This window comes from Accipiter gentilis, chromosome 26, assembly GCF_929443795.1.
Source record: "Accipiter gentilis chromosome 26, bAccGen1.1, whole genome shotgun sequence".
NCBI classification, from domain to species: domain Eukaryota; kingdom Metazoa; phylum Chordata; class Aves; order Accipitriformes; family Accipitridae; genus Astur; species Astur gentilis.
Genome location: NC_064905.1, coordinates 23,015,782 through 23,041,496, shown reverse-complemented (window position 1 = coordinate 23,041,496; position 25,715 = coordinate 23,015,782). Strand labels below are relative to the sequence as shown.

Genomic DNA, 25,715 nt, shown 5'->3' with positions numbered 1-25,715 from the left:
TGGAACTTGTACTGCTCAGTCCTTTGGTAGATTTAGGAATAGCACCTGTTTGTGTGTGTATATATATTTGTATGTATGTATATATATTTTTAACCGTGGAATATAAGGATACAAATGACCTCAACGTTGCTTGCATATCACCAACAGTAACGGCAGTGGCCGTACATATGACTGCCATCAGCAAGAGGCCATAACTCCAGCTCTCCTGCTGTCTTTAACCTCCCCACATGAGGACTTTTAGCCTGTGTTCCTCCCCTTCCATAAACACACCTAATAAATCTCTGGCCCTGTGCCATCCTTTGCCATCCAGACAAACTGACCCATGGGAGCTTGTTTGACCTAAGTCTCACCATGCTCCCTAGCTGTCTTTGTCTGGGCACTACTGAGACAACCTGACTGCAAAATACATGTCCAGGCACTGGCTGGAGACTTGCAGAAGAGAGCAGGCTGAGGAGCTAGTGGTGGAGTTGTCGAGAACAAGCAAGCAATGGGTGGTATTTAAGTCTATCTGCTAATTGACAGAGCTACTTGTGTGGAGATGCTTGCCATGCAGTTCACACAAGTGCTTGCATGGCTGGGATGGCTGCTCAGTCAACTGCCTCCACAAAGACAGCTCTCCCTGTGTGCCATTTGTGCTTCATGTTCTGCACACTGGGAATCTCTGGTCTAGACCAAGCTCTTCTCAAAGGCAGGTGCAGCTGTTTCTGTGTCATTCCTGATAGATGCTTATCCAACTTGTTCCCAGAGTCATCCAACAATAATGTCTCCACATCCCTCCCCAGACAATCTATTCCAGTGCTTTATCATGAGAGCAGTATGTTTAATAGCTAATGCAGACTAATCTAATAGCTAACCTGACACCTCTGTAGAGTTAACTTCCCTGCTGATCTTCACTAGGATTGGATTCTTTTAGGAAAACCTCCAGCCTAAGCATTTTATGATGTTTAGGAAATTGATAAGCAGAAGTTCACTTGTAAACTAAAGACTCACTGAGGTAAAACAGCAAGTAGTGAATCATCTCTAGAGTTTGGATTTTGCACTGCCTGTGCTACCTCAACTACTGCTCACCAAATATTCAGTGTTTCTTCTAACAGTCGCACAGATCCTGAATTTACATATTTCTTTTAGATAGAGAAACTGGAAGCAGAAAACAACCGTCTGCAACAGGAGCTGCAGGATGCCCGAGACCAGAATGAGCTGCTGGAGTTCCGCAACCTTGAGCTGGAGGTGATGGATGAGCTTGTTATAGTAGAGTTGGTAGCAAATTAAACCAATGCACTTGCACTGGACACCAACTTTAATCAGGTGTTTACACAAGCATTGTGATATAACAGAGTAACAAATCAAGCCCAGCATTTTTAATTGTGAGCTGAAGTATGTCAGCTCTAATATCCTGGAAATAGTAAGCTCCATACGTCACTGGTTCACCTCTCTCTGAGCTAGGTGCCCAGTGTGCATAGATAAGCTTAGCTGATTAATGTCAGTATGGCTTTTAGTTACCACACCTGCGGATATGGTTTTTCTAGTACTTTGGAGCAGTCTGTTGTCAACTTGCTTTGTTCTTATTGCTGGCCTAGAGTCTACTAAAATCAACAGAACTTAATTACATTTAAATTAACCAAATAAGCAAGGCTTAAACCCCATCCTCATGTACTTTGCTCAGGGCTGCATCCTGGTTCACAGCTAAGATCCCTCCTGAGAGTAGGCATCCAGGGTTTTTTTTGTTTGTTTTTCATTTTTTTTCATGAACCTGAGCAGGAGAAGAAAGAAATGTTGAGCGTACTTTTATCTTTAATAGCTGAAGAGTAGAGTGTTCCTCTAAGAAGTCAGAGACGCATGTACAGTTCCCTCTTCGAGGTCTTCAAAGCCCTGTTTCCCCCTATGAAAATCTTACTGCTGATCTATAAATTATACTGGCTTTGTTGTTTTCCCATCTTCCAGCAAGGGTGATGAGACAAGAGTTCAAGTTTCATTGAGAGTGCTGCCGTGAGGAGAAGTGCACCTCTCTAGCCCTGTGCTTGAAGGACTGGAATTATTTGAAGTTTAATTCAGCAATGATCGATGAAATTGCATAAGCAGTTGTAAGAGAAAGTATCAGACCCAGGGCTGTTGTCTTCCAGTACCACACCTATGGGGCTGAAAGGGTGTACCTTGTGCCTTCTGACCCAGCAAATCTTGAATTCTTTTCTCTGTGGGGACTTGGCTGTGAGAGGAGAGGGGGGCTGTCCTACCCAAACCAATCTGTACTGGGTGATTAGAGCACTCTTCGTTACAGAGGAGAAATGTGCACATTGGCTCCTGCGGCAGAGGGAGCTGAAGCCAGGTCCACGACAGCCTGCGGGGCACTCCGTCTCTGCTGGGAGATGCCTGTGGATCCCCAGGGCTGCTGGTGTGGGCTGGGCTGTGCTCGGGGCTTGGTGATGCCAGTGCTGCCACCCTGCTGTGAGTATCTGAAGACAGCTAGGGTACAGGGCCAAGGTGCCCAAGAGCACAGGCTCCCTGGATACAAGTTTGCAACAGCTTCTGTGCTGTTGATTCCTGAGGCACCTTTAATTTCACTGGACCTCAGTTTCCTGCTACTGTGGTGGGGATAAGAGACATTTCATACAGGTGAATGTGGTCTTCCTCCTATAGCCTTTATCATCATTCTTGCCAATGCTGGCACATGTGAAAAGCCAACAGTGCCTGCCTATGTGCGTATAGTGCTTGGCCTGGAGTTGTCCTAATTTGTGTCTTGAGGCTGTGGGCCCTAGCACAATGAATAGCAACAGACTATCTGCCCACTTGTGAGCACTGTCACTTTTGCAGGCACTGTACATGTTCCCTGTTGAGCAGCTCTCCTCATGACCTGTGTTAAGTAAGAAAGACCCCACAGGCAACACTGGAGATTGACGGAAGAGCTCCAGAAGCCTCTGCAGGTGGCCAGAGGACTGGGTCAGACCTCGATCTCCCTCTTCCCAGACTGCTCCTGGTTCCAGATTCTTGTTATGAGCACCAACTGACAAGAACTTCCACCTGGTCTTTGGTCCAGCATAAGCTGGTTTATTTCTCAGTTGGTTTTTTCAGTTGCTGTCCAAGGCCTTATATATTTGACATTCAGAGCTTGTAGGTAACACAGAGCCTTTCCTGGCTCTCATGAATCAGTGCTGTGACAGATTTGTCCCTTATTTACAGAAATTTCCCACAGTTTTACCTGACAGCTGTGTCTCCATATGACATGGAACTGGACTGATCAAGTGAATTATGTGTTCATAAACCAAAAATGTATTTGAAAGTGAAATTTGATCTTAATTTCTGTGCTTGCCTGAATACCTGAAAGGGATGAGAAATAACATCTTCAAATTTTTTTTGGTCTTTGGTCCTTTAAAACTGGACTAATATTTGTAGATTCTATGCAATGAAGGTGTATAGATAGCTAAATTGATCAACTTTTTGGAACTTACTACTTTCCACAGATATTAGAACATACAACATACTATACTAGGATGAGCAAATGTGTAATCTGAGTATCCTTGTAGTCTTAAGTCAAATACCTGTTTCTAAAGGCAGTATTTACAACAATACATAGTTGCTAGACACTTCATTAAGCAAATCACTTGAGTCTTAGCCAGGTGACAGCCTTTCCACAGACAATTTGTGAATTTACATAATTAATCAAATAAATAATCTCCTGTAAAATAATTAGCTTGGGTTTAGGATCCTATCCCACTTGGCACACTGTTTTTCAGACTAGGTCTAAAGGTTTCTTTGACTTGTAAACTGAAGAGCCTGGCTTTGTAAAGCATGATACAAACAGTAGCTGTGGCATTTTAATGAGTTGTGTGTGCATCTCCTTCATTCTAATATGTTCTCTGGTATCTTTTCAATTATTTTCAGGAAAGAGAGAGACGGTCCCCACCATTTAATCTCCAGATTCACCCATTCTCAGATGGTGTGAGTGCTCTACAGATCTACTGCATGAAGGAAGGGGTTAAGGTAGGTCAGTTTTATAAGGCAGCACTTCTAACTACAGGAGTGGTCGGTGCTGCCCATATAACCCATTACATTCACCTCTGCTAATAACTCCACTAAACTTTAAGCATTTAAACTCAGTCTAATGTAAGAGTGTGCGATGACTGACGCAATTGAATTGGACTCATAATTTTCACCATAATGATAAAACCTGGCTCAAAGGCAACTGAAATCAGTGTGTGATGCATTTCCATGGGATAAAACAAAACAGTCAATTTCAGCATGGTTTATAGGATGAGACGAATATTGCAGCCTGTGATAAAATGTGCATGTCATGCCTTTACCTTATTCTCTCTTTGCAGGATGTCAGCATCCCAGACCTCATAAAGCAGTTAGACATCCTAGGTGATAATGGGGTAAGTTAAAGTGGGAGATATTTTCTCTTTACAAGCTGCACTTTGTTCAGTAGAGTAAGTGAAATCTATAATTATCATGACTATTTTCTAAGATGCTTGTTAAATTATGTAATATCAGAACATTTCATTTAAGGAGTGTTTATGTCTGTAAGTTAAGGATTTGTGAGACTTCAATAGTCTGAGAACTAGTAATGAAGTAGCAGCTTTAACATCCGGTTTAGCAGACTGGGAAGAATGTCCAAGGCCACTGATACTTGGAACTGGGCCTGACTGCACTCCAGTCATTCAGGAAAGCACGTGAATTAGTTTGGCAGTCTGAGCCAACCACATCTTCATCAGGACTGGGATTCCTCTGCAAACAGTTTCATAAACGTGCAAGAATTAAATCCCTTGAGCCTTGCTAAGTGGGCATTGCTGCCCACTTTAGTCACATGTGTAATAGAGATCATCCCCTATCTCTGGCCAAGTTTAGATATGTTTTAAGAAAGTGTATAAGAAATAAAAATGAAGGATCATTATTGTCAATTCACATGCTGGTGTAAATGAGCATTATTTTTACAAAAGCTTTAATGGAAATTCAGCTTTCTAAAACTAGCATGAAGACAAATGGGTCTCAGTTTACATTTCTCATAAGGTGTAATGGAATGAAAACATAGTTAGTCCATATCATGCAGAAAGGCAAAAGCAGTGTTCTTTTTAATATGTCAACAGACTCTGAATGTTTTGATGGGAATAGGATACCCAGTACTACAGGGAACCCCTGAAAACTATAGACCTAGTCTGTAGCCTGGACTATCTTTATTCATGCAGGAAATTGCTGCCGATTTTTTTCTTCCCTTTCTTTTTCTTCTCAGAATTTAAGAAATGAAGAACAAGTGGCCATAATTCAGGCTTCCACTGTATTGTCCTTGGCAGAAAAGGTAAATTTGCTTTTCTCATGTGTTATCTAAGGCCTCATCTAACGCTGGAAATTTTCTGCTCTGTTGTTGTTAATATTGTCAAACTTTCTAGTGTAGGAAGTGATCCCCCAGGTAAAGTAAACTGTGCCAGCACAGTCCCAAACACCTTGCTAAAGCAGGAAAAATACTAAACACAGCTGGCCCAAGCTGTGAAGTCAAAACAACTGTCAAATGAAACTTGCAACTGTAAACTGAATGAGAAACCATCAGACATTTAAGCCATAATTAGCTATAGCATGGGATTATATATATATATATGTATATTCCTGAGATTTCCAAAGCTTCTGAAGGGATCTGTATGCAAAATTGCCAATGAAAGTATGTGTCTTAAGTTCCTTGTTTTAGAAATTAAAAAGAAAGTGAGGGTTGGTTAAAATTGCTTTCTGTGGCTCAAATGCAGCACACAATTTTGTCAACATGACAGCTTCCAAGGATTCTACTCAACAATTCCTCCTCTGTAAAGAGAATTGCTGTCTATCCAGCTAAGCTATTTTTGAGATGCTAGAGCCCCATTGTAGGCCCTTGTCCATGGGATGAAATGGGTTCCCTGTCCATCCAAGGAAGTGTGCTTTTCCATCTTCCAGTGATGCGGTAATGGTGGTCCTCTTGCTGCTTCTCTGTCAAGTGCTACCTACAGACATTGTGGCTGCCCTGTCACAGGAGAACAGCCTCAAGATGGGCCCAGAACTTAAAAAATAGACGAACAAGATTCTGTAGATGTCCCATATGTCACTGCCCGTGTGCCTAGAAAACACAGCAGGTTACAGCTGTCATTGTCTTCCCTCCAGTGGATCCAGCAGATTGAGGGAGCTGAAGCTGCTTTGCATCAGAAGATGATGGAACTGGAAAGTGATATGGTAAGCAAACTTTCTTTAGTACACATTTTAGGGACAAGACACTGCATGTGTCACATTTACTTGGTGTGCCAAAAGATAACTAAAAGGGTCTTTTGGCAAATTAAGTATGCAGGCTTTCTCTGATTATTGGTGAATCCATAAAATTTTTACTACTCTGGTTCATGTGCAACAGCAGCATAACAGAAACAGAAATAGTGAAAACTTTCCCTCTCTTTCTGTGAGGATGACTGTTTATTAATAACTATGGAGGGCCCAAAGGTTGCTCGGTGTTTTTCAGAGATGTAAATAACCACACTCTTTGTCTCATAAGATTCACAGTCTAAACATTAGCTGTTGTATTACATTGTATTCAATACCACTCTGTGGGAAACTAAAGAATTATCACGCGCTTTTGTTTCATTACATTTTAAGCGCATACCATCCTAAAGGCAAAACATTCACAGCTGAAGTTCCTGTAGCACCAGTAAAGTTAGTACCTTACTCTGTTCTTATTCTAGTTAATGGAAGTAACGTACAAGATGAACAAGCATAACTACAAGAGTTGGATAGCTGTAGTGGTTTACATTCTGTTCCTATGGTATGTCTGTACTTGAGTCAATACAGCTTAAGGCAGGCTAAGAAGTTAAGGCACAGCAGCTTCCCACAAATAATGTGAATATGAATATGCCTGTTTAGTTTCTGTTTAGTTTATTGCACTTTCACACTTCTTCCAAAACAAGAGAAAGCAGAAAAGTAGTTGTCCATGATGCCAGACGAGGTAACTTGAGAAAAATCACACAGGAACCCCTAAACTACGCTACTGAAATGCCAAGTGGTATTGCTGAAGTCAACAAAGAGATGATGGATTTAGTTCCATGTAGATCTGATGTATTATAATACAAAAGCAATCCACAGCTATTTTCCCTTCCTTCTTTTCTAGCTGAGTCAGATATTAATAACTCTGCAGAGAGCCAGTTTAAGACCAGTCTCATAGTCCTGCCTGAGTCAGATATCTGTAGTTGATTTAATACAACTTCCCAAAGTACTTTGAGTAGCTAATTCATTTTTCTGTCCAAATGATCCTTCATTGTAGGAGCAATTTTGCAAGATAAAAGGTTATTTGGAGGAAGAATTAGACTACAGGAAGCAAGCTCTTGACCAAGCATACATGGTATGTACAAAGGAAATTCTACAGCACATATTGGCCAGCACTGTCACAGGACACAGACCCTTGTTGGATCAGGAAGAGAGGTTTTTGCTTTTTTCTTAGTATCTTTTTTTATTTCTTTGTTTTTTTTCCCATTCTTCTAATGTACTACCATGCACTCTGCAAAGCTTCAACATGACACCTAGGTTTTTCATGTCACAAAAAGGCAGATCTCCTGAAGTCTGAAACTCTTTTTGTCAGTTAAAGGCAGATACTGCTCATTAATGTTGGCTTGTCCAACTGGAGTCAGTGCAACCAACTGGAACTCAGATCTGGAATCTTGGCCATTTTGCACATGTCATAGCAAGAAGACAATATGCCACAAAAAGCAAGAGTTCCTGCTCTAAACGCTGCTATATCAAATTCTGATACATAGGTCTGATAACTGGCTGTGCAAGTTCATCATGTTTGTTTTGTCAAGTTAATGAGAATGCTCATTGATTAGCAGGATTAAGAGCAAAGTAGTCTGCCAGTGGCCTCCAATCTTTCCTCTTTTGTTTTTAGCACAAGGGGTCAAAATTTTAGAATTGGTGAAATATTCATCTTTACACTTACAAAATAGGTATGAAAATTTTATCCAACTCCTAATCATGTCTGTAACTGCTTAAAAAGTTGAAGTGAGGGATTGCAGTGAAAATTAAGATTAAAATATTTTAAAAATGAAAGTTCATATCCTTTTGTCAAAACACTGAACCATTTTATGAGTTCTGTTTTTCACATTTTTGCGCACTTGAGCACAGGGACCACCTCTCATGCAGGTGCCTGAATCTGCCACCGACCCCCCAGCTCCCACTGTGTTTTAAACAATGTTTCATCTCTAATTGGCTTTTGGTATTGCATCAACCAGAGGATCCAGGAACTTGAAGCCACCTTGTACAATGCTTTGCAGCAAGAAACGGTGATAAAGTTTGGGGAACTACTCACTGAAAAACAGCAGGAAGAGCTAAGGACAGCAGTAGAAAAGCTAAGACGTCAGATGCTGAGGAAAAGCAGAGAATATGATTGCCAGATTCTTCAGGAGAGGATGGAGCTGCTCCAGCAGGCTCATCAGGTAAGAAAAAGGAGCCATGCACATCCGTATCTACTCAGCTTTGCTGTATAAGAACATAAGCTGAGGTCAAATGTAGGCAAGCTCCAGGTCATGAGAGAGCCTGGCATATAGTTTTTTGAGTTGCTTCATACTTTGCGTCTTTACTGCGTGCACAAACACGTGATACTACTTTGTGGAGGATTGTTTTGGCATGTTTTGAGCCTTAAAATTCCAATCAAAAGTTTTCATCCAGAATTCTGTACACATGAATCTAGCTTTGTAATAAAAATGATCATCCTTGGTTATTGGACTGGGCACAAGAGGAACTGTATGAATGCTTCTGGCTGGTGTTACACAGGAGAGTTAGCTGTTTTTCCAGACACTTCTGCTCTGCCCACCCCACCCCACTCCCCAAGTGAGCAGTTGTTACATTTCACTGCTGAGATATTGTACTACATTTTGCATTCAAAGACCAAGTTTGCTGCTCTGCAAGCTGTGAGGTCCTAGAGCAAAATGGTAAACAGTCACAGCATGCTGATTAATGTGACAGGTGCACAATGAAACAAAACTTACTCAAATGTTTATGGGAAAAAGACAGAAAGCATATGCCCAGTGGTTGGGGTTTCTGCTTCACAGACTTATTTTCACAGTCCTGCTTGATCCCGAGTTAGAGACTTGAGAGTGGTCCACCCTTATTTCTTCTTACCAGGCCTTTGCAGTGTGAGGAGCTTCTTGATTTCAGCCATGACCGCTGCCCTGATTAACACTGCCACAGCAGTTCTGGCTTCTTTGAACAACGCTTAGCCAGCCTCAGTTGCAGATGGGCTTGGGAAAGGCTGAGAGGCAAGGAAAGGAAGAGATAGTGTTTGAAAGCTGCCATAAGCTAGTTGTCTCATCTCCAGACAATTAGGAAGATGGTCACAGGGGCACTGTCTGCTCTCCAGGTGCCAGGGCCTCCAGGTGTCTCCTGGTTTGCCTTGCTGGATCTCTGCTGCTTGCTAGCCAGCTGTCTTATGCCCTGACTAAACAGAGAAAAGATACCGAGATTCAAGGCCTCATTTTCTGTTACCCGTTCTGTGGGACCTCTCCTCCCAAGGGGCCAAAAGTTTATCTCATGTTATGTAATTTTTCTAGAAGTACCTAGCTCTGCTAAAAAAAAATACACCTTGTCTATAAGTTACATATATCCCGCTCACTACAAAATCAATGTTTCCATAGTATTGTATACATTTATCATTTCAGATCTAAGAATAACACTTTAATCCTCTTTCAACACATCAAACTGTGAGAAATCTTAATGAATCATAATATAATTCTTAAGAGTATAACCATGATCTTAACACTTACCATCTATTTAACACAGGATTAATATAAAATAGATAATATGAAACAGATCCACTATTGATATTAACGTCCAGCATCTGACAATACAGTCAGATATATGCAGTAGCATATTTTGAGCAGTTGTACACATGGTAAAGCTGGGGTTAGGTCAGGTTAGTGGATGGAGTCATGGTATTACACAAGACTATCCCTGCCAAAGAAATGGATTTGTTAATTTGTAGGCTTTTGGCACTTGGAACATTAAGTTACTTGTTCAGCAGAGGAAATTTACTGAGAATTTAGTCTAGATGCTTTCTTTTCTGATTTCCAGAGGATCCGAGATTTAGAAGATAAAACTGACATCCAAAAGAGACAAATTAAGGATCTGGAGGAAAAGGTTGGTTCTGTTATGCTTCTGAAGCACACCGATCAACTTTTTTGAAAGTAACGACCTAGCTCTCTTGAACTACATGACCTTTTTGTTTAGCTGAATCAGGTGGACCTGTTGTTGGTGGTCTACTATGCTTTCTTTTCAATTTGTGTTTCAGTATATACAGACTTTAATCTTAAGTCTCCTCCACAACATTTCATTTTAGGAAATAAATGCCAAACACTTTTAATTATGGTGGATGATACTGTACCAAAGGAAGAAGCCTTTACTTGACTGTTAAATGCTGTGTTGGTAGACAGGCAATACTTCCACTAAAGGCAAGATGAGGCTAGCAAGCAGGAAGGACTGAGTGAAGATTTGAAGATTGTCCTTATCTGGAAGGACTAGGGAACTCAGGTTCTCATGCTATAATCTTTATTGAAGCTTGTAATTGACTATGCAGTACAAATACGGTACCAGAATCTTGCCCTTAAACTGAACTGTCAAAGAACTATATATGCACATTCTTTATATATACTATATATATACACACACACCCATTCTCCCTCCCTTCCACTCTCCCTCCCTCCCTCCCTCTCTCCCTCCCTCCCTCTCTCCCTCTCAAAATATGCACTGCATTTTTTAGGTGAATAAGGCCAACTGTCACATTGAGTTTTGCTACTTGTACCTAGGTTAGATAGGATAGCTGAAAAAAGATCATAGCATCGGCGTGGTGTACTGCCACCAATAATGTCTTTTCTAGAAGTGCCAGACTGGTGTAAGATGCATCTCTAGTGGTAGCCTTGCCAGTGTACTTACGTTAGTAAATATCAATGTCCATATGTAAATTGTAACATGAAATAATGGCTATATTAGTACAGTGACAGTAGTGCTAATGAGCCCTTTCAGTTTGTACGTATGTTCCTGAAGTGAAACAAGTGGACATAATGCAAAACTTGATACACATAATTCTTTCCATTTTTCTTTCGATATTTTTGTGCTACAGGGACTCAGTGTCTTTCTTTCTAATATATATAACTTGGAAAAATAACAGATGATAATCTGTGGTGAAAATAAAATAAAAAAAAAAACAAAGCAAAACTTATGCCATGGTCAAATGAAGACCTTGAGTAGGAGACTTTTTAGTGTCAATTCTCAAAAGAGCTTTTGACTCACAAAAATTCTCATCTCTTAGATGTGAATGACAACAACAAAGACAACACATTCATGATTCAAATGAGACATCCAAAAATAGATTCTTAAACATTTAATGGTTAGGGTTTGATATTAATGAGTGTGTGCGTGTGTGTGTGTATATATATTTCCAGGCTATTTCCAGCATGGATTGCAGGCACTGTTTTTTAACGCACTTAAAAATATTACCCATGCTGGTTTTGATAACCAGCTTTGTGACTTCAGTCAACCCGTGGTGGTTCATAGTGACAGTTATACCTCAGGCTTTCAATATGGTGCCAATTGTAATTCATCACCAAAATTAATGAGATCTGTTTTCTAAGCCTAGGAGGTAGTATGGTACTTACAGAAATAACTAGGGAAATACAGTGTTTTCTGAATGCACATAGTTATTCTAATTGTCCTACAGAGTGCAAAAATAATCCTGATGCTTACAATGCCATGACCTTTAGTTTTTATGCAATCTTCTTTTTCTTCTGCAGTTTCTATTTCTATTCTTGTTCTTCTCTCTTGCCTTTATTCTTTGGCCTTGATGTCAATGTGCCTCTTGGAAAGGTAAGACTATTTTATTTCTTTCCTCAAATCTAGCACTTCTTGCACAGAGCTGAGGATCACATCCTTGTGTGTTCTTGTGTATGTCTGGAGTCAGAGAATTCAGCAGGTCGTTGTCAGTTTGTAATAGTTCACAACAAAGGGTCATCACACTAGTGAGTTGCCGCAGGGAGTTGCAGTCAGACCAACACTATCCAACGTACTTGTAAGTGAATTGTCAAAGCTTGCTGGTGATACTGTGCTATTCGGAATTGTAAAAATAAAAGCTAACAAGAATTTCACAGTATCAAATAGCCAAGAGAATTACAGGTGAAACTCAATGGTGATGTTTGCAAAGTGATGCAGAAGGAAAACAGTTATAAATCTCAACCATATACACACTATGATGGGCTCTGAACTGACATTCAGGAAATAGATCAGGAGATTATAACAGGTAGAGCTTAGTGCCCAGAAATAGGAGGATACAGAGGAAGGCAAGGAAGACTGATCAGCTGCTGAGAGACAGGAAGAGGGAGACCGAGATGGAAGGATTTCTCTTGCTCAGAAAGCGAGAGACTGTTAAAAGGAGGTATGAGAGAGGTCTAGAAAATTTGTGATAGAATGGATGGATGGATAGATTGCTATCATTCGCTGTCTCCTCCAGTACAAGCAATTATAATGTAATAAGTTTAAAGTAAACAAAAATTGATAGTTAACGATGTAGGATGTAAAGAAGTCTTTGCCACAGCATGCTTAGCAGCTGAAAGTTCAGAGCTCATAAAGCAATGTGCAGATGGGGAAATAAATCAGGGAACTATAATGTGCATGGCCTTCACATCTTTCCCTCTGTGTCTAGCCACTTTCAGAACCAGGATGCTGGGCTAGGAGGATCTTTCTTTGGATCCAAGGTAACAGAAGTAGAACACAGCCTAGATAATGTTATGTTAAAGACTCAAGAACATGTAATGACAGATCAAAATTTTCTGATTTGGGGACAGGCCCATACCATTAAATTTCTCACTGTATGTCTTAGCTCTAGCTTGAGCTATGTCAATGAGTAAATTCTTCTGCCCTGCACTTGAGGCAAGCTGAGAATACAGTTGTGTGTGAAAGATGTTTCGTCATGCCCTTCCACCATTTGTATTAGCTCAGCCTTTGTTTCCAGGTGCAATTCAAGGTATTGATTATAACCAAGTGGTATGGGTCCAGTTTGGTGGGTTTTCCTTTTCCTTCTAAGGGAAGCTTCATTTCAGCTAGATCAAGGATTTCTTTTGCAGTTTCATGCTGATGCAGAGAGAGCTCTCAGAATTAGCCGCATCAGCTGGAATCCACTGCTTCTTTGGCTGGCCAGACCTAAAATGAATGTTTTTATGGGCTGAGGCAGCAATATATATGGAGGTTGGGCTGAATAGGGAATGAACCATAAGAAAGAATCAGAGGAATGTAGACAGATCAGTGATAACAGCTTCTGTAAACAATGGCCAATATCATTATAGAGTTGCTGCTATTTAAAACATACTGCCTTGATCCACTGAACATTAAACAGATTAAGCTATGACTGCATACGTACTAATGCTCCTGCCATAGGATTTTGGAGAACCATGACACAGCACAGCAGCTGTGAGATGTTTTGAGTGGCCATGACAGGTGAAAATTTGATTTTACAGTTTCTTGCTTATTCATAGTGGGGGAAAAAAAATCAGGAAGTCTTCTAAAACAGCCAAATTACATATAGGCTAATTTTAAGAAACCAAAATATTCACAGTACACAGTAGTAGCAAATAATTTTATATGACTCTGTCTTTTGCTGTACCACAGAATCATGAGTCCAGAACAAGCAGCCAACCTAGAGGGAGAGTCAAAAAAAAAAAAAAAAAAAAAAAAAAAAAATCTTGGATTTAAGATGCACATTGAAAACTCACAGGGAACTGATAGTGACATTTGCAAAAACCTGTCTGCATGAGTTTTTCCCATTTGCCTATACTGTTGTCCTTTTTTCAGTTTCTATCACAGCTACAATAAAGTCCTTGTGAAGCATATGAGAAAAAACTGGGGCAATAAGAGGTTGAGAATTTTCTGTATGTACAGTTTGCACCTATATTTTCCACCTGTATGGGTATGGAATTGGTTTTCTACTGAGTATTTGCCTCTTCTGGTACAGCTACAGAATTAGTAAGAAGTTTATACATCCTAGTTTTACTAATGCTGGTATCTGCTATGATGGAAGAAAAATAGGAAATGGGGAAGGGGTTCTTATTTCTTTGAAAATGTGCCTCAAAAGATATCCCTTGCTCAGTTTAGGTCGCCTTGATTAAAAATGCATTCATTCCATTAAACTACTGAACATTTTTTTCTAATCCTGTCTCTTAAGATGGAGCACCCAATAAAGTCTTTGAAGTAGAGCATACATCCTGAGAAATAAAAAATAAAATTTTCATTAATATTAGAACTCACCTTCCTGATCTTTTTAATTGTTTTTAGTTTTGAAATTATTTTTTTCAGAAGTTTAAAAAAACTCCTCAGTAGTAGATGCAAATGCCAAGAAGATCCACAAAAATGCATAACAGTTACTTTTGTTTATAGATATGATGTTTTTCCTTAGAAAAGAAAAAGATGATTCACATGAAAAATTTAATCCACCTGTAATCGAACTTAGAGTAGGAAATCCTCAGTCCCGGGACAAAAATGTCAGTGTACGCTTCCTGAGGCTGTATGCATGGTTTTGGTATGCCAGCACAGAAGAGAAAGGAAGATGAACTACGAATTAGAGACATAACATGGATGAGTCACTTCTTGGCTTTTCAGGAATTGCAGGTATATACCTGTATCTTTTGAAATAAGCATTTCCCAAAATAGACACCCCCCCACGCCCCCCCCCCTCCCCCCCCCCCCCATGATTCTGTTACATTGGAATTCCAGCAGTGCTGATTAACTCTTTGTCTTGGAGCCTGTGAAAATATCTCAAGTGCCCTGTAACATTTCAGTCTCTGCATGCTAAGAAAAAATGTGTTTTAACAGCCTCACAATTAACTCTGTAATGTATTCAAAGGCAGACTGAATTTTTCAGAAGAGCCATTCCTTCCCTCTTCTCAAAGCAGGACAGGGAGAACCGCATATATAGAAGGAGAATAATCAGGACCATCAAAAAAATACAACAAAACCTCCACATTTGCTGATAACACTTATGCCCTTTTGGCCTAATTTGAGAGCAGGTATTGGCTGGTTAGAAAAGTTAATGAGGTGTTTGATCAGAACTCTACATTCCTTCTAAAATTCTAGCAGATTTATTATTATTCACTTGCAGTCATTGTTCTACCTGCATGTGGCTGCTGGGTGACATCTAGCACAAGCTATCTGCTAATTTGATGCGCTCTTCACTGGCACATTCACTGAGTAGGACTAATAGTCAAAAGAAGTGTAAGCATTTTTCTGCCCCTTTTAGGACTAGCAGGACTGTCACAGCTGCAACAGAACCAGAGCAGCGTTGAGGCCGATTTAATTGCTGGGGTTTTACATAGATCCCTTAGGGATCATGTCAAGACTTCATTTCCACCCCCAACCCTCTCCCTGGTCCAATCTCCTTCAGTAGGTTTTCTGCTTGTTTTAAACAACATCTAAGGCTTAGCAGGTGTAAATCCCTTTGGTGTAACTTCACTGAGCTCAGGAAGGCTGCTCTAACTACAGCTCCAACATGAGAAGAGTTTCATTTGCTGGATTCACTGTTGCTCCATAGAGGCTGGCCCTGGGAGTGCACAAGGGTCTAGTTCGAATGACTTATGTCTCTGCTCCCATTAGAGAGGACAAGAAGCATCAGAGATAGCTGAAATGTGGTTTACAGCCCCAGAGAGCCTGCTGGTCTGTTGTGCCACTCCTAGGACCACCCAGGAGATGAATGGTTCTTTTGCCTTTCCCATCCTGCTTTTGCATCTTTGGCTATGAATGTCAGGTAGGGAACAAGAAGATGGATTACTGTGAGCTGAATGGCAGAGGAAGTAGCCACGATAGTGGTGGAGATATAGTGATGTAGGGAATGGGAGATGGACTATGAAAATGGAAAAATCTTGAAGGGTGAGGTGTGTGTGGGGGGGATATATAAACTCGATGCTTTTTCAGAGGATCTGTGTTGCTGTCAACTCCCTTGAACTGTAAAGACAGCTGCAGCAGGCCCAGCATCACAGCAAGCATGATATCTAGAGTGTTTTACCAAGGCAAGTCACTCTACAAGTGCAAAGCATCAAGTCTTGTAGCAATTCCTCAAACACAGGGCAGTGGTAAGCAGCTGTTAGATCCCTCCGTGGGATCCTCACCCTTCAATGCCTGAGGGGAAATCTTGAGACACAAGCAATTTGGGAATGGTGTTGGCAAGATTGAGCGGGATTTTAGCAAGGTCATATTTTCTCAGGCTGGAATACATGGAATTAGTGAGAATCACTAACATTGATATGTGTTTCCCACTCACTTTAAAAACCGCCTGCCTACCCAGGTGACTTTGACATTTGAATTAACTCAGCCAGGGTGAGCATGGTATGGGGAGTGTGCTATCAGGATTTCTGGTTCTTAGAACTACTGAGATATTTATCATCAGGGGGATCTTTCCAAAATTGCTTTACTTCCACTGGGTACAAGTTAACTTTGTTAACCGTATCATAAGAGACTTCAAACAGATCCTTGATAAAACAAACAAACAAAAAGTACAATGCGTCCTTGAAATGTACCTAGGAAGCCATGTGATGATGGAAGGTCTTTGGTTTCATTTGTGCCTTGCTGTCGTTTATCCTTTAACCAACCTTTTAACTGGATGAGAGCAAACCACAATGCAATTGCAGATTATACTTTCTGGTTTCTTTCTCGAAGTAAGCACAGCAGTCACTGCTGTACTTTTCAGATAAGGAAGGACAAGCATGAATGAAACCATGGGCAGCAATATATAGTATCCAGACCAGAAGCTCTCTAGTTCCTGTTGATGTGGGATTTTCCTACCTGCATTTTTTCTGTGCTTGTGAATATACACATTCACTTATTTGTGCTCACATAAGGAAGTCTGGCCTACGTGGATTTTGCACTCAGTGAATTTTACCACATAGGCTTGAATGCTGAGAGAACAAAGACAAAATATGCCCTTTTTTCCCCTGGTTTTGAACCTGGGAACTGCAGTCTTTTTCCATAGGTAGGGTAGGCTTCCTCGGAACAAGAGCAGTCTGTGTTTGCCTCATTGCTGCAGTTTTGGTTCAAGAGTTACTGAAACGGATGTGTAACTATTCATCTGAAGATGCCTATGGGGACTTTTGTGGACCAGAGGGCTGTTCTTCATAGGGTTAAATGGAGAGGCTTGGCAAAATACCCAGAATTTTCACAAATGCCTTTCATACGGACAAACAGAAACAGTTTAATGCTGATAACTGTAAGAACAGATCTTTTCAACTTTCTGATTGATAGACTGCATCTTGTCAGCTGGGATACGTAGGTAGAGGAACTTCTCACTTATCTGATACAGATGTTCTTTTTTTCTTTTATCTTTAGAGTGCCCGACCACACAGATAAGTCTTTATAAAGGCAAATGCTTCCACCCCACCGATGAGGAGAACCTTGTTTACACCTATTTTAAAAAGTATAAAAATGAACAACCTGTAGCCAAGACTGCAACCACCTTGTATTTTAAAGCCATCATTCAAGATTTGTTACTTGACAGTTCCTGTCTCAAGCTATGATATATGCTGCATCTAACGAAATTCTATATGTTGAAATTACAAAAGGGGAAGAAAAATAAACTGTGAACCTACATCACTTAGGAAGAACTTAAAGGGAAGGAACCACTTTCAGCTGATCAAGTCAGTGTGTCTTGGGCATGGAACCAAAGTTACAACAGAAAAATCTATCCCTGCTGTGCAGGGCAATCGTTTAAATGTGACACTGTCATCCCACAAATCGATCAAAAGTTAACAGGACAGAGCAGGAGAAACACTTACAAGCCGTGGAGAGATGCTGACAACAAAGCATTCAGTTTGAACTGTCTGGCTTTCTCACTGCAGGGACTCCTCCTCTCCCGCTTTGGTTTTAACCTCAGGAACAAATGACAGCTGCAATGTGGGAGGAAGAAAGGAAAAACACGTTCTGGTTTATTGCAGGATGGGCAAGACAGGGCACCATGTTTTGCTCTTCAGATCGTAACAAAGCATCACCCTACTCGGCAAAGGAAGGGGAGAAGAGGGTGTCGGGCGTAAGGAAGATTTGACACTTGTAGCCTTATCTCTCTTCACCCTCCCTCCATGAAGAACAGCCTGTCTATTGTCAGATACTTTTCATACTCTTTAAAGACTGCCATTGAGATAATAATGACTATACTTGGTTTTACTATTTGAATAATACACTGAGGATCACTGGATTGGACCTACAGAGTAGTTTCTGAGAAAGAAAAGAAAGATGTTGGAGGACAGAGGGGGGAAAAGCCAACCCCCTTGTCCACGTGGTATGTTCCACAAAGCATCAGCTTCCAACTGTTTTGTCCCAGCTTGGAACAAATGTTTTGGTTTGGCTTGTCAAACTGACTTTGTTAGCTGGCTTCCTGATCAATGACACATAAACCAAAAATGGGGAAAAGCTGTGTGAACACATCCTTATTAGAAGTAAGAAGTATTGTTAGCCTGTTTAGATTTTTCCACACTTAAGAATAACTAGAAGTAGTTTGCATTTCAAAGCATTACTTACCTCTAATCACCAAGCCTGGAACCCAGTCCTGGTGCCTCTCTGAGGCATCACAGGTCCATGCCCCCTGTAGTCAGTAAGACTATAGTAAGTCAGTAAGAATCCTGAGGAGTGCCACACCTGCAGCGAACATTGTGAATGTCCTGTGCCTGCTGGGGGCAAAGCAGCCCAGCTGCACCCATCTTCCCTTTTCTCACCAATGTGCTGTACGAGCTGGGCATGACAATGCACTTCTCCGTGCCTCTGTTTTCATTTCCCTGGAAATAAAGTCATGCCTGTTTAGACTTCAGGTTCCTGTGGCAAGGCTCCTTATTTGAGCTGTGTCTTCCCCAATGGAGCCTTAGTTTTAACTGGGAGAAATGGATGTCTGTATTACAAAATAGAAAACTAAGGGCCAGAATACAGCCTGTGCATTACTTAAACCTTCAAAACAGGGCTTGTGTACCAACATCTTACGCACACAGACTCTGCCGATCAGAAGCTTTAAAAGTGCTTTACAAAGAGTCTTTCCTTTGTTTGCTTGTTTATTTTTACAGATGAAGCAACTGAGGCACAAAGCAATGAAGTAACTTGCCACAGCAACTCAGCAGGTCAAAAGCAGTTCCTCGGCCATAGCAGAGATGAAGTTCCTCAAGTATCAAGGATGCCTGCCCCTCACAGATAATTTTTTGGCCAGAATAGCTTTTAGTCATTAATGTCCATTCACCCAACTGGATTGCAATGCTGGGCTCCATTTCTCCACAAAGGCTCCTAATATCCTCATTTCTTGCATGTCCTGAGATTGTGTTAAGCCTTCCATCAAAGGTTAGAAGCTATTAGCAAGTGATTTTTTTTTTTCCTGCTCCTTAAAATTAATTTAAATTACAGAATGACCACATCTTCTTGAAGCAGTCTGTTTCAGTCAAGGGGTTTACTGAATTCTGCACCAACTGTATGTTTGTTGGTTCATTTTTTAAAAAACAGGTTTGTAGGCAGATATATTAAATGAATGCAGGTACGTTGCATGCTCTTTGTTCAAATTCTTATTCCCCTGCAGAAGAATCTGTGGATAAGGGTGGCCCAAACCTACGTGTGCTTTCCAAGAGTGCTGCTAGCAGTTCAGTCCTGAAGCTCTGGAGTCAGGCCCTTTGAGAGTCTCGTCCCACACCTGTGACATCTGTAGATCACTAAGCAACTTTACAACATCTTGTTAGCTACAAAAAGGGGGTTTTCCTCCCTGGTTATTCCCTCTTCCTCCTCTCACTGTTTTTTCCCCTGTTACAGCACCACTTCATTTCATACCACTTGGCTGCAGTGTCCTGCAAGTAAATACAGGCTGGAAACTTTTCCCTAGCATTAGGGCGAGCTATTAAAATATTGAGCTCTTCTTGCAAAAGAATGAGCAGCACCTGTTTTCTGTGATGGTGCAGTAACTTCTGCCTCTGCTTTGGTTAAAAAAAAAAAGAGGATTAGAAATGTTTGTTTTGGGCAATCATAGGGAAGGTTCACAGACAGATAGAAATACCTAGTTTCAGAACGTACCTGACTGATCTTGTGGCAGGCTTCATCATTTAGGCTCCCTGAGCCATGGTATGCATATCTTATTTGTCGGTTTTGCCTCATTTTCTCCTCCTTTACTCTTACTGAATACATACACGTGCAGGTGCTCCATTTCCAAGGCTCAGGGTGGGGTGGAGGGTGGTAGACAGTCCACAACTCATCTTGGTCTGCAAACTTTAAAAGATTGCAGAGAGCTGAACAACAGCTGCTTTACTCCCCTTGCAGCATAAGCCATGCCTAAAACACACTTGCTGACGTAATACAAACTTTCTGCTGTCAGCTAGATCAAAATAAGTTTGATGTTTGTGTGTATATATAAATACACATGTATCTATATATGTATATGTACATATATATACATATATACACATATATATATTCCCTATTGTATATAGTAAATCGTTGCTATAGCTTATGAAAGTATACTTCCAATCTAGGTATGGCGAACTGAATCTAGACTTTTTTAGCTGCCACAGCTGGTACACTCCTTGTGATTTAGTTTTACATCTCATGGGCAACTAGTTTTTGGATCTGTTTTTCTGGGTTCTCCCCCCTTCTCTGTCCTGAAGCTGTTTATCCAGGCTTTCTGCTGTTCCTGACATTCATTGAGGCAAAGTATTGAGAATCCTCTCTCAAATTAGTCACTGCAGCCAATCTCCCCCCCCCCCCCCCCCCCCCCCTCAAACCAACCAGCAAAATAAAAATCAATTTATTGCAGCCTTTGAGGACAGCAAATGTAACCCTGGATTCCTCCCATCCATTCCGTCCTAGGCCAAAGCAGGAGTACCAGCACTCCAGGCTATCCATACCATCAAAGCAGTAGACGAGCCACATAACATAGTGCAAGTCAGCTTGACCAAAATCTGACTTGCTGCTTTTTCTCCACTGACCCAAGTCAGGAGATTTTGAAGACTATTCTTTCAGTTTAAGCACTTAAGATGGGGGCCAAGTTAGGTGAGATGAACTTAGGCAGTTGGGGTTGTGCAAGGAAATAGGGCTTCTTGCAGTATTATCAGCCTGGCTCACAGCTCCATCCTCCCTTGTTGATGTGCCTGGAGGACCATGGAGACTTTTTTGTAGACATGCTTCATTTTCCAACTCCCTGCCCTCATCTCGGTGGGAAACATCCTCTAAACCCCCGAAGCTTTCCATTCCATGGCATGCCATGAAGACTGAATAAGCCAGGCTCTCCTTCTCACTAGGGCAAGGTTCAATGAACAGCCACACAGTCGCTGGGGATTCAAAGGGTTTTTTCTTTTCCCCTGCCCACCCTCACATCAGCACCTGTGTGTTTTTATATATACTTTTTGTTCCCAATTTTTTTGATGTCTATTCCAGAACAGAATTGTACATGACTTGGCAGAATGACCCTTTGATAAACACTGGACATGTATCTGTACTATATGTATTAACGTGTAGAAGAGAATCCTTATTGTATGTAAAGTTTTATGAATGGTTATTTTTTAATTTATGTATTTAATATAGGATTCAATGACCTCTGGTGTTTTAGTTTGTATAAAAAATAAAACAGCAGCATTTTTTAAAAAAAAAAATCTCACTTTACATTCATGGATATATTTGGTGTCTGTCTGGAATCTGTTTGGAGGAATCATGTTAAAGCTGAGCAACAGACACACACCTTCCTTGCCTGCTCTCTCCCTCCGACGTGCCTGCCACCCAAGGAGAGGACGGCTGGAGAGGTTGGGCCATAACACAGCACACTCTGGAACGTAAATCTATTAAAAAGCTTTAGTGGACATCCTGAAGTACTTTGTTGATAAGGGGAAGGCAGGCAGCTTTCTCAGCATGGGCCCAAGTTGGAATTTACTGGGTTTTTTGCTAGGCCTGTGCAGAAAAAAAAAAAAAAAAAAAAGCAGCTGCCTTCTTTTTGCTAGAGTTTGGGGAGAAAGAAGAGTGTATGGGGGGACCCTTATTCGACTCTTGGCCCAGTTCGAAAAAAAAAAAGAAAAAAAAGGAAAGGCCTCAGAATCTCCCGTTCTCTGCTCACAGTCTCGCGATGCTCTGCAGTGCCGATACCTGCCTTTGCGCATCTCTCCCCGTGAAACAAGGATCAGGCTCAGCGAGCCGTTCGCTGCAGAGAAGCTGCACAAGCGCAGCCACAAGCAACTGCCCGCCACGCGGGTTCACGCTCCCTCCCCCCCAAAGCGCTGCGCTCCCTGCGTCACCGAGGGGCGCCTGCGGTGTGAATTGGGAGGGCGGGACCCGCCGGGCGCCCCGACAGCTGTCACTCACCCGCAGGTCCCGCCCCCCCGGGACGCTCGAGGAGCCGAGGTCAGCGCCGGCCGCGCGCCCCTCAGAGGCCACGGGCGGCTGCGGCCTGGTGAGGAGAGCCCCGCCGCACGGCCAGGGCCGCTGCGGGGCCGGCCTGCGCTCACGGCGGCAGCTCCGCCTTTACCCCCGGGGCCGCAGCTAGAGCTGGAGCCGCCCGTTCCACCGAGGCCGCGGCGACAAACGCGCTTTTCCGCGCGGGAAGAACGACGACGGTTCCGGGCCGCAGGCACGCGGCCCGGCCGGGCCCGGCCCCGCAGAGCCCGCCTCCCCGCGCTCCGCCCGGCGGGGCCGCCGGCCGCCAGGGGGCAGAGTCGCCCTCTGCCGCCGCCGCCGCCGCCGCGGGCTCCGCCCGCCGGTCACGTGCCGCACCGACGGCTTCTCGGCTGCAGCCCCCGCGCCGGCCGGCGGCGGCGGCTGGAGCTGGCGGCCGTCGGTCCCTTCGCCGCCCCGGCGGCTGCGTGCGCCGCGCCGGGCCGGGCCGGGCCGGGCCGAAGCCGGGGCCGTCCCTGGGAGCTGAGGCTGCTGCTCGGGCGGAGGGCCGTGCAGGAACCGCGGTCGTTACCGGCAGGGAGCTGCGGGCTGCTCGGTGCAGACTGGCACAGACAAGAGCTGGGGGGGCGGCTTGCGTAAAGTAGAAGCACCCCGCTTTGGAAAAACACTTCGTAGAAGCTCAGCGGGGTAAAAAACCCAAACCAGTAACGGCAGTGATGGAAAAAACAGAAACGTGTCTCTTTTTTTGCCAGACTTTGCCATCCTCGGGTGCTGGTAATATTTTCCACTGTCATTCCCGAGCACTAAATATAGTTTACGTTTTAGGTCCTGCTCTTTGACAGTCTTTAGACCCTTTGGAATCCTCCCCCTCCCCCCAAATCTTCAATTTCTCATCTTAAAATGAACTTTAAATGGTCATGAATTACAGTATGACTCCTGTATGTGAAAGAGAATGAAGTTGGTGTTACAGTCCCCTGTAAGCACTGGGTGAAGCGGAGATAACCAGCCACGTAAGCAAAACTCCTGAAGATAGGAGCCAGGTCTGTCAGGAGGAAAGATAACAACTCTCACATTCAGGCTTCTGCTCCTGCTTTGTGGATTAAAACTTCCACTCAAAATGCATACTGAGCTGTTTTCTGTTGGTACCTGCAAAGCTAATGAAAAGTGACCTTCTCTGGGAGACAGAAGAAACAGTAGAAAACTAAATTTCCTTCCATTACATTTTAACCCTCCTAAGGGTTATGATTTGGGAAAAAAGGTTTATCCTTTCTCAAGAGTACTTACTTCCAGAGGAAATGGATGACCTGTAGTTGCTGAACTCTTAGGAGCTTCTGAAACATTACCTTCCATTTTTGCACATCAACAAAGCATCCAGGAGGAGCAAGAAATGTCTCCTCTGACATTTCCAGGGGGTGCTGGGGTCAAGTTCTGTTGTCTTCTTCAGAGCAAACATTTGCTGTTTGTAAAACCTAGTCTGCACAATCAGACCAGACACCTCAGCAAGGAAAAAAAAAAATCTTTCCTAGGCAATTTTACTTCAGCTTTGCCAGCAGGAACATGAAGAAAAAGAGAAGTGGTCAAAGCCCAAGGTACAACAAGCACTGGGAACCCCAAGTTTACATTGCCACACTAGGGCCCCTTCTAACACCCACCATTCCCAGCCCCTACCAGGTCCCTACTTTTACAGTATCCCTATTCTGAACGACTAGCTTCTTGCCTTTTCAGCATGTGGGGACTTCACCTCACTGCTTGAGCCTTGTCCACTTTATGAGATGTGCATTGTAAAGAATGCAGTGCCTTAGAGCAGGCGTACCAATTGCCACACATCAATACAGCCACCTAGCTCCTCTCTGAAATAAGCCACCCAAGGTGTCAAAGGTGAGCTTCCTCTGAAATGTCTCTTTTTGCAGATGTTGATGGCCCACCAGCCACATAAAGGGGCTGAACTCCTGTGGCAAAGGTATCCTGCAGCTGGTCACAGTACAGCTGTGCCAGCACGCACCAGGAACAAGAATTCATGGGAGGAATTTTAAGGATAAATCCTGAGTGCAGCATGTTCGTGGGTTTTCACAGCCTTCTCTTGTTCAGGAGAACAGACTGGACTTGTCCCATCTCTGCTGAGGTTTTCGTTTTGAAGAATCTTCATGATTGGAATTGGGGCAGCAGTGAACAGCAGTGCTTTTATTGCATTTGTTGTCAGAGAGACAAAATATTATGCAGCGCTGCTCAGGAAGCCCATAATCCCAGAGGTGAAAGGCAGCACAGTTCTTGGAAGCTGTGTGCACTACAAAAAAAAAGTCCTTTTGCAGGGAAATTGCCAAGGAAAGTCTTAGAGAGGAAATGGAAAGCACATTTTGAAAGTGCAAAGTTGTAGCCAGGTATTTACACCTAGCCCATCTTTTTACACGCAAATCCCCAACAAATCTAAGCTAAAGAATATTATATTGCCACAGAATAGCCCAGTACATGAATGTGTTCTTTATTTAAAAAAAACCAACCACATTAATTATCTTTCCCAAGATCCACTGCAGCTCGTATTTTTAACGTGTTCTTAGAAGACTGAAACACATTAAATGAGTCCAAGACACAGAAATTTGGATCTAGATTTAGATCTCTACTATTATGGAGTTCAAAAGTGTTCATCTCCAACACCCTTGCACAATAATCTTCAATTAATGAATGAAGCAAAGAACGTGAGCCAAGCAGTCTCATTTCCTTTGGCTAGAAAAAATGGAAAGGGCATTTAATATTAAAATGCACTAATTCAGATTAAATCAAAGGGAACAGGTATGCATATAAAATAGATGTGTGCTACAGGACCTGTGGAATAAGCTTAGCTTTTTTGGTTTAGTGAAACCAACATGGTGAGGGCATGGGTCTGCATTGTAAATACATCAAGGTAGATAAACACTGACAGAGAGAGGGACTTCTTAGCTAAAGGACAAAGTTGACAGAAGAAATAATGCATACAAACTATCTGTGGTTGGTTAGAAATTAGAAACATTTTCCTGGGTGTACTGTTCTATTGCGCACTACTCTAGCTAGTGAAGTAAGATCCTGGAGAGTCCTCGAGGGCGTACTGCAAGTCATAGAACTGGAAGTCAGAGAAATGCTAACTGTGTCTACAGTGTAAGTGTTGCTCTAGCAATTGCTTTTCTGGAGACTCTCCTGTGCCCAGAATGTCATTACTGAAACAAACTGTGATGCATTTGGGAAGGAATGGGCCATATTTGATGTCCTACTGCTCACACACAAGGGCAACTGTTTCATCCACTAGAAGGCAGCTGCTCCGATGTCAACAAGAGTAGATGGGTTCCAACTAGTTGCCTGCACATGGTCTACTTGGGCTTTGCTGTTCCTAATGTATGTATGCA

General features: G+C 42.4%; 1 protein-coding gene across 6 annotated transcripts in view; it reads left to right on the top strand.

The window, feature by feature from the left end:
- Positions 1-19,486, top strand: part of JAKMIP2 (janus kinase and microtubule interacting protein 2) — a 68,540-nt gene extending 49,054 nt beyond the window's left edge. For 3 of the 6 annotated variants that reach the window (XM_049829856.1, XM_049829853.1, XM_049829852.1), the window contains 10 exons: positions 1,129-1,227; positions 3,877-3,975; positions 4,314-4,367; positions 5,222-5,287; positions 6,115-6,183; positions 7,256-7,333; positions 8,217-8,420; positions 10,054-10,119; positions 11,769-11,841; positions 17,338-19,486. In XM_049829856.1, coding sequence (XP_049685813.1) covers positions 1,129-1,227; positions 3,877-3,975; positions 4,314-4,367; positions 5,222-5,287; positions 6,115-6,183; positions 7,256-7,333; positions 8,217-8,420; positions 10,054-10,119; positions 11,769-11,819 — 786 coding nt within the window. In that variant the 3' untranslated portion in view covers positions 11,820-11,841; positions 17,338-19,486. The remainder of the gene's footprint in view (positions 1-1,128; positions 1,228-3,876; positions 3,976-4,313; positions 4,368-5,221; positions 5,288-6,114; positions 6,184-7,255; positions 7,334-8,216; positions 8,421-10,053; positions 10,120-11,768; positions 11,842-17,337) is intronic. The other 3 variants (XR_007509718.1, XM_049829854.1, XM_049829855.1) reach the window with 3 other exon arrangements.
- Positions 19,487-25,715: the final 6,229 nt, after the last annotated feature.